This window comes from Mya arenaria, chromosome 11, assembly GCF_026914265.1.
Source record: "Mya arenaria isolate MELC-2E11 chromosome 11, ASM2691426v1".
Taxonomy (NCBI): Eukaryota; Metazoa; Mollusca; class Bivalvia; order Myida; family Myidae; genus Mya; species Mya arenaria.
In genome coordinates, this window is record NC_069132.1 from 54,644,228 (window position 1) to 54,657,177 (window position 12,950).

A 12,950-nucleotide genomic window follows, 5' to 3' on the forward strand; every position below is an offset into this window, starting at 1 on the left:
TATATTTGCACTTTCTGGTATCCCTGTTTGTGAGGCTGGCTCAAAACAATTGTTTATGATATATTTCCAGTTCCTGATTATCCCTGTTTACGAGGCTGGCCCATAACAATTGTTTATGAATTATTTCCAGTCCCTAATATCCCTGTTTGTGAGGCTGGCCCATATCAATTGTTTATGATATATTTATAGTTCCTGATATCTTTGTTTGTGAGACTGGCCCATAACAATTGTTTATGATATATTTATAGTTCCTGATATCCCTGTTTGTGAGACTGGCCCATAACAATTGTTTATGATATATTTACAGTTCCTGATATCTCTGTTTGTGAGACTGGCCCATAACAATTGTTTATGATATATTTATAGTTCCTGATATCTCTGTTTGTGAGACTGGCCCATAACAATTGTTTATGATATATTTGCAGTTCCTGATATCCCTGTTTGCCAGGCTGGCCCATAACAATGTTGGCTACATTGACTGGTCACCCTATGTCTCCAAGGTAAATTGTTAGCATTTGTAGCAAAGTGTGATATGATACATCAGTTTATAATTGGTCTTCAGTTTGCATAAAATATTTTGTAACGTGTTAAGAAAACTGACGGAAGATTCATAAACCCAAGCTGTGAGTCATTATACAATGAAAGAATTTTAAGTCATTTCCTAACTTGATTCACTATCCTTATTTAAATATCTCATTGGTCATGTGATTTATAAACTTAATAATTTCTGAAGTACAATATTTTTGTGAGCTTAATTGAAAAGACTTACTTTTATGTTGAAAACACTTCAGTACTTCTTTTAATTGGACTACAAAATTTGAATTTTTCTTAAATACTGGTCCATGTTCTATTCACACAAATATATATCCAGATAACGAAAAAATGAAACTAATATCATTTCAATTGACGCCTAAAATCAACTAAAATCTTTATTGCCCCTAGATCAGTAATAAAATACAATTCATTTCCCATGTATTCATTAGTCTGTCGTGATACTGTTAATCATTGTGTATAGGACGCTATCATGTATAGAACACAGGCCAAAAAATATGAAAACAATCAAGAGAAAATATTTAATACCACTTATAGCATAAATAGGACGCAGAGAAAAAATCTCATCAGCCGCCAAATTTGTTTGGACAAATATTTTTGAATCGTGAAAATGGCGAATTACAGCACATGTTCATAAATGATAAAAAATATTGAAAAAACAATGGTACAAAGCACATAAATAGTTAATTGCAATACTGTATTAAGTAATTAATAAAGGATAATTTAAATCTGTCATCCCAATGTCGCTCTCCGTGAAGCCCTCAAATTATTGGTGGTCAATACGAATTGTATAAGGAACAGCTGTATATTGTACATAAAATTTTTCAACACTTCAGTATTTCAAACACGTGGTATAATTGGTCAAACAACAGAAGTTTGTACTATTGGAATACCTAGTAAGGTAGGATTTTTTCACACCTTCACACATTGACAGTGCACAGTGGTATATAGCTTCCTGTATCGGTGAACAAGGGAACTAATTAGAATTATATGTTTTTTCTCCCTTTCAAGGTGTTTACACGTCTGCTGCGGGTATTTAATCTTCCTGTGGGTACACAGATGGTGCAGGTGAACCGGGGAAACTACAACAAGGTCGAGATAGAGCCCTACATCACATGGATTGTCGCCATGATGGTGAGTTAGGCCAAGCATAAAATGACTCCTTGTGTTTTTAATGGAGCGACCCTTTCCATTGAAATTCGATAGGAAAAGGAATTTCATGAGGCTATTATGTGATAATTCTTATCATTCTTGCGAGACTGATAATGTGTCCGAGAAAACTCGAATGCCATAGCAAATGCGTCCTGTTACCCAGAACTTTTACTTTTTAATAGGAAAATAATTGAAATTATTTTTATAAGAAAATAATTGTTGTTATTTTGTATAAACAATCTTGATGCTGCTTAGCTATTGAAGTAGGCTTAGATTGTATAATAAAATGATGTTTAATTTGAGGTCTAAAATCTAGGCAAGGGTTCTAAGCAAGTCAAAGAACCTGGATTCTTCAGACTAGGGGTTGTGATACAAACAGTCCCAAGTCTGAGTTCAGACTCTTACTGTGAAAATAACACTTTTAGTAAATTACAAGGAATCATCTTTATTCCATTTTTTAACAAAAATAAATGTCATCTTCAAATAGTAATAACATTCAGCAAATTTCATCATAGATATGGACTAAAAGGAGAGTTACAAAGAAATGATGATTGGCAATTTTGCCACTTGAGTATGAACTGTTCATAATCATGGTCCCTTAAAGGGGCTGTACTCCGTATGATAAAATAGCGGAATTTTTTTTGGCGAAAACTAACATAAACTTGGTATCGATGTGTACAACACATTGAAACTTACTTACTGAAGTACCACATAGTTTACATTTAATTTATTTTCGCAGTTTTTAAGTATTTTTCCATTAAAAATATTACTAGGTACGTCTCCCTAGTAGAATTCATTCCTTATGCGTGATTGGCTAGTCGATGTTATCATGTGATATTACCAAGTAAGGTTTATAGCTAAAATATTCCAAATGTGTAGGGTAAGCCTTCTTAGCACAGTGGATACAACACTGGACTGCAATTTTTGCGACACTGGTTCAAACCCGGTTGTTGACTCGATTTTTTTTACAATTATGATATCAAAGAGTAAAACATTTTATTAAATAACTGTCCTGAGATATGTTACAGAAAAAAACATTTTTTGGTGCCAATCTGGTGTACAGTTCCTTTAAGCCAACACAATCAGGGAGTTTCATTTTCATAAGAATTTTGCATTTTTAAAAAATAACTAGAAAACAACAAGCTTTCATTATCATAAATGGATTATCATTATATTTCACTGTTTGATATTTGTGTGTACTTTTAGGGAGGGGAGAGCACTGTGCAGGACCACATTGACAAACTGTTCACTGCCCTTCACAACTTCTTCCATCCGTCAAACCTTGGCAAATGGAATGTACGTATAATTTACTGTGGGGTTTTAATATATTTATGTTGTTCCATCATAATTTAAGATTATAAAATCGATTTTTGGTGACATCAATCTTAAACAAATAAATTTAGGACAATATTTGATCATTTTTGTATCCCTAATGTATATTTATTTTACAGATTAAGCTGAGCAGCCTTCTGATGAACTTTCCAAAGATATTCATAAGAAGGGTGAACAGGTAATATAACATTAATTGTTCACAAGGGTTCTTCAATTCCCATAGCACTTTTGGGATAGAAGTAAATCCGATCAATATTTTTAGGGTGGGTGAGGGGTTCTAAGAAGGTATCTGATTGCCTTGCAGCTGCACTCTCACAGATTAGCCGTTTTGACAACTTTTTGTCTTGGAATGAGTCATTTTTGTGAAAATGTCTGGAAACCAGTGATAAAAGTTGTTTTCAGACATTTAGTTAAAAATTTGCTTTGAGAGTGCAGCTTAAATGCTATGTAGAATTTAATTTTGAGTAATCCAGACAACATGGCTTGCAAGCCTTCAACTTGTAATGTTTGTGCGCTACCAAAACTCAGAAACATACATGCACAGCATTTGACCATATCCAGGGAGCGTTACCGAGAGGCAACATGGATGAAGGTGATCCCAGAGTCCCACAAGCTGACGGATGCGGAGATTACTCGATTTGTAGAGAGCATGAAGAGTACTGTGCTTATGTCCATGTTCAGCAAATATGGCAGCCAGGACTCGGCCGTTGCACTTCGTCACCTCTCCACCATGAGGCCCGAGCTCATTGTGCCCCCACTGCTGGAAAAGTAGGTCTTATTTTATACACTTTTGAGTTGTCTCGTAAATACATTTAAAAAAATTTAAAGTTTCAGTCTGAGAATTCAAGAAACAAGAACCAAAGACAAATCTATTCATGTTTTTTTTATGTTTCAGGACTCAAAATTAATTAAAGTTTTAAGTTTTCACGACATATTCATCATAAAAGTCTGAACAGGCTAACCTATTATTAGGAAAAAAGGCATTTTTGGACTTGTTGTACTTGTCACTTGGCTCACTCATTACTTCAAAATTATTAGTCTTAGACTCATGAGATCTTTCAGGAAATTATTTGATGTTATTCAATTGTGGACCTTGTAATTGTCATGCATATTTATGGAGAAATGGACAAATTAACAGACCTTTAGTGGCAAACAAGGCATGTTGGGGGACATCTGTGTCCTACATTTTTATTTAATTTCCACTGTGTATTATTCAGGATGTACCCAGCAATGGAGACCCTGATAGAACCTCACCGCCTGATAGCGTGTATGAACTGTATTGTGTCCGTATCAAGGGCCATGTTTAGTGCGGGCAAGTGGTTCCCTGAGGGTCGTCTACACGTCTTACCCCTTCTTAACCTCTCACTGCCGGGTATTGACCCTAATGACTTCAAGAAATGCCTGGTAAGTTTGAATTTCTGTTGTACTACATTATTGGGGGTTGGGGGGGGGGGGGTATTTTATAGGCCAAACTTCAGTTCAATTCCCCTTCTCAAAAGTATATATTTTTCCCCTCCACAGATAAAAAAATCCCCTTTTTTTATTTTTTTTAGGGGGAGATCATTGACATTTAGCATATGTAGCAACAAACTGCCATTGATAAATATGGCGATTGGTTTGCTGAATAAAAGGTTTGAAAACAAGTTGAACATTAAATGAATCATGTCCATATTTTTATCCTTTTTCCCCAATCAAAGAGCCCGCCACCATTTCATTGAAAAACACTGTACTGTATTTATTTTAAGATAACATTTAAAGGTCCAGTATGTTTTTAAAATCATATTTTAAAAAAATAAATAAATTATGATTAGTTTATATATAATAATTCAAGCATGATTACATATGAATCACTCGTGAGTCCATTTTTAGTACCGCTTATGCATCAGGCGTGGGTTTAAACGAAAATCACTCTCAGGTGAGAGATGAACACCTATTTATAGACCTAAACCTTCATCTTTGTTAAACACCAGCAGAGTATTTCCGAACTCAAGAAACAAGAACCAAAGACAAATCTATTCATGTTTTTTTTATGTTTCAGGACTCAAAATTAATTTCCCAAGTTTTAAGTTTTCACGACATATTCATCATAAAAGTCTGAACAAGCTAACCTATTATTAGGAAAAAACAAATGATATACGAAAAATTGGCATTTTTGGACTTGTTGTACTTGGCACTTGGGTCACTCATTACTTCAAAATTATTAGTCTTAGACTCATGAGATCTTTCAGGAAATTATTTGATGTTATTCAATTGTGGACCTTGTAATTGTCATGCATATTTATCGAGAAATGGACAAATTAACAGCCCTTTAGTGGCAAACAAGGCATGTTGGGGGACATCTGTGTCCTACATTTATATTTATATTTTGGCATTATTTTGTAGTGTTGTATAAATTATCTGATTAAAGAAGATACATTAGTGATGTTCTGATAATTGGGCCAGAAATTGGTGATAATCGATTGTATTTTTTCATATCGAATAATCCATTCAACCAGCTAGTAGTTTTTTTTTCTTTCGTCTTGTTATCTATGGCAGGAAGCAACAACACTAAATAACTTCATGCATACACATTATTTAAGTATAGTTAAGGATGATGGTACAAGAATAAAACTATAATTAAATTAAAGTAAAAAAACGTTTCTACTTATGATAATCAGTCTCTTGAATGGAACCGATTATCGATCGTCAAACTGGAAACAATTCCGAACACTGACATACATGCCTTCAACTTTCAGGTGACGTTCCAGATGATAGCAACTTTTATCTCCCTTGTTCCGATTGTTGACTGCTCCGAGGCAATCCATGTGCGAGATGATCTTACAGAGGTGAGAGTGCTGCTTATATCTATCTCTCAATTATCAGACAGTCAGTTTTTTAGATTACCTTAACATGTGATTCTGCTATTTCTTTATTAGATTTGTCTTGTTTTTATGTTAAAGCAGTTTTTGTTAATTGATTTAGATCATAACCTACATTTCCATCTACCTTCAATAAGTACCATGCTTATTCATTAAGATTTGTAGTCCTTCAACTTAATCAAAAAGACGTAATAATTTGGTTTCAAGACTACTGAAAACAGGTTATAATCGAAGACATATATATATATATATATATATATATATATATAACACATTAGGTAAAATCTTAAAATGGAAGAAGGTCATGCTCCCTTCACTCACTAGGCGGTTCTTAATAATTTAGATTTTAACTTAAAGGTAACTTTTACTAAGTGTAGTATTTGTTTTTCGTCGGAATAGAACTTATTGTTTATCTACATGTAAATCATTCTTTGGTCACATATTCCGAGAATTTTATTGAATGCTTCTTTGGTTGAATTCTTTTTTACGTCAATCATTGGTCAAAGTCTAATAGTTGTCTTTAACTTTCCTAACAGGTGGAGAAAGAGTTGTGTTCAGCCACGGCTCAGTTTGAAGACTTTGTTCTGCTGTTTGTTGACAGGTAATCTGTTTACATGTACAATGTTTCTCTGTCAACTACCATTTTATTATTCATGTATATATATATGAAAAGAGTAGGTATTTGATGGTTAAAGCTGCACTCTCACAGATTGAACGATATGACAACTTTTTTATTTTTTTGTTATTTATGCCAAAGATTATAGTGTCAATAATCAGCTTCTCTCAAGTAACTGATTATCGTTAGTACAATCGGTTTTTGATCATACCTTAATTGTAGTTTTATTTTTGTACAATAACTCGTACTCCATAACTATAACTATGTTTGAAGTTATTTAGTGGTGTTGTTGCTTTTGACATTATATGATATTGTTAACAGCTAAACACTTTCGATTGTATAAATTAACTAGAGGGAGAAAATTTGCGGAAATTTACCAAATATAAATAATGAGAGGAAAAAAGAAAAACAACTTGCAACTTGAATCGATGATTGATTATTACCAAATGCAATCGATTGTCGCCCATATCAGGCCCACCCAATCAATTTTCGATTTTAATAAATCATCGAAACATCGCTAGAAGATAAATTGGATCATTATGAGAAAATGGTATACCAATCCGAACATCTCTGCTATTTTCCTTTGAAGACATCCTTGGATGTATATGGATGGCTTACAATGTCAGAAATTTAACATTGAACTACGCTGCAAGTAGATTGTGTAATAATTTCAATTTAGCTGTCACGTTAAGCTTTAGGTTTTTACTCTAAAGAATCTCGATAATTTATGCAATAATAGGCTTCACTGGAAATCGATAATTATAATTAATTTTATGAACTACTTTTACTGATGCACCGGCATACATTCGAAGCTCGTCGTAAGGTGGAGATGGCCAAGGTGCTTCGATTGAATGGTATACTTATCAAGTGTTTCACCAAAACCTAAGAGACATAAGTTTTCGGTCTCTCTTTGGCAGTCACAGCCATCGTAATTAGACCTTTGGATGATCGAGCCCCGACTCTTACAATAATTCTTGCAGTCAAAAGATTTTAACAAGCCCTGCTATATAATATCCCAAATTTGAGCAAACCCAGAAATGATTTTACCCATGCATGGCTTGCAGGCTTTTGTTAATATGGACCAGTCAATGGTTCAGTAAAGTAAAACCCCCATTATAACAACCATATTGTTAAAGCAAATTAACATGTATGTAAAAAGGTGAGTGTTACGTAATTTTGAACAACATCATTGTTTCATCTTTTCTAGGGTGTTTGCGCTGGTAGAGAACAGTGCCCAGGAGCAATACCAGGGAGCCTTGAACCCAGAACAGTTGATAGTGGAGAAGGCCATGGCCTCCTGCTTTACCTCTGTCCTTCAGCAGTGCTCAACACCCATACTAATGGTAAGTGACCAGTATTTCATGGTACATGTTCAGTATTCCACTGTGAGTGACCACTATTCCATGGTTAGAGACCAGTATTTCATGGTACATGTTCAGTATTCCACTGTGAGTGACCACTATTCCATGGTTAGAGACCAGTATTTCATGGTACATGTCCAGTATTCCACTGTTAGTGACCAAGGATTACATGGTAATAGACCAGTATTCTATGGTGCGTGTCCAGTATTCCACTGTTAGTTGCCAGTATTTCATGGTAAGAGTCCAGTATTCCATGGTAAATGTCCAGTATTCCACTGTAAGTGACCAGTATTCCATGGTACATGTCCAATATTCCACTGTTAGTGACCAGTATTTTATGGTTAGAAACCAGTATTCCATGGTACATATCCAGTATTCCACTGCTAGTGACCAGTATTTTATGGTAAGAAACCAGTATTCCATGGTACATGTCCAGTATTCCTCTGTAAGTGACCAGTATTCCAAGGTACATGTCCAATATTACACTGCAAGTGACCACTATTCCATGGTTAGAGACCAGTATTTAGGATAAATGACCAGTATTCCATGGTTAAAGACCATGATTCCATGGTACATGTCCAGTATTCCACAATAAGTGACCGGTATTCCAGGGTACATGTCCAGTATTCCACTGTTAGTGACCAATATTCCACAATAAGTGATCGGTATTCCGGGGTACATGTCCAGTATTCCACAATAAGTGACCGGTATTCCAGGGTTCATGTCCAGTATTCCACTGTTAGTGACCAATATTCCACAATAAGTGACCAGTATTCCAGGGTAAATGTCCAGTGTTCAAAGGTACATGTCCAGTATTCCACTGTTAGTGACCAATATTTCACAATATGTGACCAGTATTCCAGGGTAAATGTCCAGTACTTAAAGGTACATGTCCAGTATTTCACAAAAGATGTCAAGTATTCCACCGTTACTGACCAGTATTCAACAATATATTTAAGAGAATCAGCTCATTGTGAGGTAAATAAATAATTTATTCTATAGACTTTAGAGAAATAAAGAAGCTGTAAAGATTTCTTTGTTTGTTAATTTCAGTCAGCACTGAGGCGCCTGCACAATTTCTTTGTTTGTTAATTTCAGTCAGCACTGAGGCGCCTGCACAATTTCATCACTGGCTCCGTGTATGAGAACAGAGTCGGGGGTCGCTATGCTGCCAATTTGCTCAGAGCTGCTGAACAGGTGAAGGAGCATTTACCTCAATATTCATTTTTGCCTGATTCTTTGTGTAGAGAAAATTTTACATTTATAGGTATAATCTGCATGTGATTATGATATCATTGTTTATTTTATTTTTTTAAACCTTTTAAGAATGGGGATATTGTTGGGCGGGCATGCATCAAAAAAAAAATTCCGCCCAATAACTTAATCTAGTATGGATGGATAGTAATGAAAGTTGGTATGTAGGTAGCTGATATGAAAAACCAGCGCTTTTTCACCTTCTTTGCTAGGGGCCGAAATAAGGCTACTTCGCAATTGGGAAAAATGCCATATTTTCACAATTTCCAGATATTTTTTTCACAATTTCCAGATATTTTTCCCAAAAAGAAAGATCTTACTTAAAAAAATTACAAGAGAAATTTATTCTGTTTGAGCAAATTATTCTTTTTATCTTTTAAGTTAACATCAGAAGAATGCTGTATAATTTAAACGTTATTCGAGGACCAATTAGTCCATATATTGTTATCAATTCTTTCCCTCGATTTAGAATCAACTCTATGTAGATTAAAACTAATATCTTTCCCTCTCTTGTCATTGTGTCATGTTAAAAAAGGGAAGTCACAGACATGATTTCTCCCCCAATAAGATCTACATGTGTATCAATTGGAAGTCCATACATTTTAGGCTCTTCAAGCTTGACCCTGTTTAGTGTTTGTACACATTTCATATTAAAAAGGTCATAATTGAAAAAAATCAGCTAGAAGTAGACTCACATGTAAGATATGAGCCTGTTTTTTGTAACATGAGTTCCAAGTTTCATATGGATACCTTGACTGGTGTTTAAAAGGTGTCTACAATCCTTATGTGGGATTTCCCATTTTGAGACGTTCACTCATTCAAATTTCACAATTTGCAGAATTTCACGCGTTTAAATTTTCCAAAATGAAAAGGCTAGGCCTCTTCACAATTTTTGGTGAAAAAGCCCTGCAGAACTAGCTTGGGATTTTCTTTTGAGGAAGGTTGGGGTCAAGGTCAGTATACTAGGAAAGGAAAAAAAGGTTTTTGCCTAACAAAAAAAAAATGATGGATAGTGATGAAAGTTGGTATGTAGGTAGATTTGTGAAGAGCTAGTTTTGGGTTTGCTTTTGAAGGGAATGGGGTCAAGGTCACTGTTACTTAAAATAGATAAATGGTTTCTGTGTAACAACTTTAGTTAGAATTGATGGAAACTCAATAGATATCTTAAATAAAAAAATATTGGCTAAGATCTCTGATAGTCCACACTAAAATCCTGGTTTCGTCGCATTGCGGCTCTTTTAGTTTTAATATTGCGCTGTGGTTGGAATAGCATGACATCAAGGATGTTTTTTTGTCATTTTTCAGGTCAATCCCAAGGAAACCCTTAAGATGTTCTTAAACAGAATTTGCAATAACATATTGGAACTTATACAATCCCGTAAGTAATAGTGAGTTCTTGACTTACTGTATTTTATTCGTAATAGCTACGGAATAGCGGAATTATTCAGGTACTCTCCAGCTCAAGTGTTTACTTTCAACCATGAGGAAAGTGGGTGACATAATTGTTTTGTGCCATGTTATCATTGTTCAATAACTAGCATACAGTATAAACAACATTCTATTAAAGTTATCCCCATGCTAGTTACTGAACTGATAAGCTCTGCCTACCATAACCATTTCAATGTGTGAGTTATTATAAAGAGGAAAACCAAGAAAACAAATATGGTATAGTGTTGAATAACGCATGACTCTGTCAACTAAATCGGATTGAAATGACTGCCCTCGATAACTACTACATTGTTTTACCAAAGAGTATATTGAATCCAAGTTCATATGTGTTTGTATGTCCAGATTTATCATATGTACTTTCCCGATAGTTATCTTAATATTAAACTTAAGATGTTGAACGTTTAAGACCTTGCCGATTCTGAAATACTATTATGAATCCCAGGTAAATTTTTCAAATACTTTACTAAAGAATGTGAATTAATACTTGTAAAGAACATTTAGCACAAATTTGATAACAACATATTGATTAGTTATAAGAAATAATGAAATGTCAATCTGCATGGCTGTAATTCAGACGAGGAGTACCTGACTGCGGAACAGCTGGACGATGGATTTCTCTGGAACCTTCTCATGCTCTCACAGGTAAGGTATAGCATTATTTGGTTTGGATTACCTGTCCCTACCTACAGAATAGGCGCCCACCCTACTATTTTCATACTGTTTTCATATTTTGTTTTTTAAAAAAATATGTGTGTGTTTTAAAATTTGGTTTAAAACCTTTAAAGCTTTATACAGAAGATAACTTTTAAAACCATTCTCCAATGATTACAATTACGTTCTTTTATAAAGCCTAAAAAGAAAGCCTACCTATCCTACCTGTTTGTGAAAAGGATGTAACCCTTACCAAAACTTTTCTTTTTGGCCTAGTCAGCAGTCATCAAAATTAGACTTTAAAATTTACAAGCACAAATTCTTATGCTTGGCATAAAAACAACAACAAGCCTGACAGCTTTTGAGCAAAAACAGACAGTATTTTTCCAGAGCAAGGCTTGTGCTGATTTCGACAACTGGGTCAGGGTTACCCACCAGTGTAAATATTCATTTAGTGTTAGCATAGATGGCTATAAGAAAGTGGTGCTTAATTTCGTGATAACTGGTTATGTGAAGTTTTGTACTGGTTTTTATTCAACTACTTGTATATCTATTGGAAATAAATTGATGCTGGTCATAACCAGAAAATGTTTTACACTTATATAGAACAAGACGCATTATGACAGTCCATGGTCAGGTATATGCTGATGTATAACACGTAACTGGCTATGATTTATAAACTGCCTCTTGATGGACTTAAAATGTTAACCAGAGAATGGTATATGTTCTCGAATAACACATCACTCGCTATGATTTATAAAACTGTGACTCTTGAGGGATTTAAAATGTTAGCCAAAGAATTGTATACGTTCTCCAATAATACATGACAGGCTATGATTCATAAAACTGTGACTCTTGAATGACTTAAAATGTTGGCCAGAGAATTGTATATGTTCTCCAATAATACATGACAGGCTATGATTCATAAAACTGTGACTCTTGAATGACTTAAAATGTTGGCCAGAGAATTGTATACGTTCTCCAATAATACATGACAGGCTATGATTCATAAAACTGTGACTCTTGAATGACTTAAAATGTTGGCCAGAGAATTGTACATGTTCTTCAATAACACATTACTGGCTATGATTCATAAAACTGTGACTCTTGAATGACTTAAAATGTTGGCCAGAGAATTGTATTTGTTCTCCAATAACACATTTCTGGCTATGATTCATAAAACTGTGACTCTTGAATGACTTAAAATGTTAGCCAAAGAATTGTATTTGTTCTCCAATAACACATTTCTGGCTATGATTCATAAAACTGTGACTCTTGAATGACTTAAAATGTTAGCCAAAGAATTGTATATGTTCTTCAATAATACATAACAGGCTATGATTCATAAAACTGTGACTCTTGAATGACTTAAAATGTTGGCCAGAGAATTGTATATGTTCTTCAATAACACATTACTGGCTATGATTCATAAAACTGTGACTCTTCAATGACTTAAAATGTTGCCAGAGAATTGTATATGTTCTTCAATAACACATTTCTGGCTATGATTCATAAAACTGTGACTCTTGAATGACTTAAAATGTTGGCCAGAGAATTGTATATGTTCTTCAATAACACATTACTGGCTATGATTCATAAAACTGTGACTCTTGAATGACTTAAAATGTTGGCCAGAGAATTGTATATGTTCTTTAATAACACATGACAGGCTATGATTCATAAAACTGTGACTCTTAAATGACTTAAAATGTTGGCCAGAGAATT

The 12,950-nt window shown here is 34.4% G+C and overlaps 1 protein-coding gene across 1 annotated transcript in view; it reads left to right on the forward strand.

Annotated features, from left to right (window-relative positions):
* LOC128208036 (proteasome activator complex subunit 4A-like) overlaps positions 1-12,950 on the forward strand; it is a 75,257-nt gene that overhangs the window by 6,172 nt on the left and 56,135 nt on the right. Inside the window, exons 7-18 of the mRNA XM_052911330.1 lie at positions 426-500; positions 1,564-1,686; positions 2,911-3,000; positions 3,156-3,214; positions 3,598-3,804; positions 4,254-4,440; positions 5,772-5,861; positions 6,431-6,495; positions 7,718-7,853; positions 8,970-9,068; positions 10,431-10,503; positions 11,149-11,216. Coding sequence (XP_052767290.1) covers positions 426-500; positions 1,564-1,686; positions 2,911-3,000; positions 3,156-3,214; positions 3,598-3,804; positions 4,254-4,440; positions 5,772-5,861; positions 6,431-6,495; positions 7,718-7,853; positions 8,970-9,068; positions 10,431-10,503; positions 11,149-11,216 — 1,272 coding nt within the window. The remainder of the gene's footprint in view (positions 1-425; positions 501-1,563; positions 1,687-2,910; positions 3,001-3,155; positions 3,215-3,597; positions 3,805-4,253; positions 4,441-5,771; positions 5,862-6,430; positions 6,496-7,717; positions 7,854-8,969; positions 9,069-10,430; positions 10,504-11,148; positions 11,217-12,950) is intronic.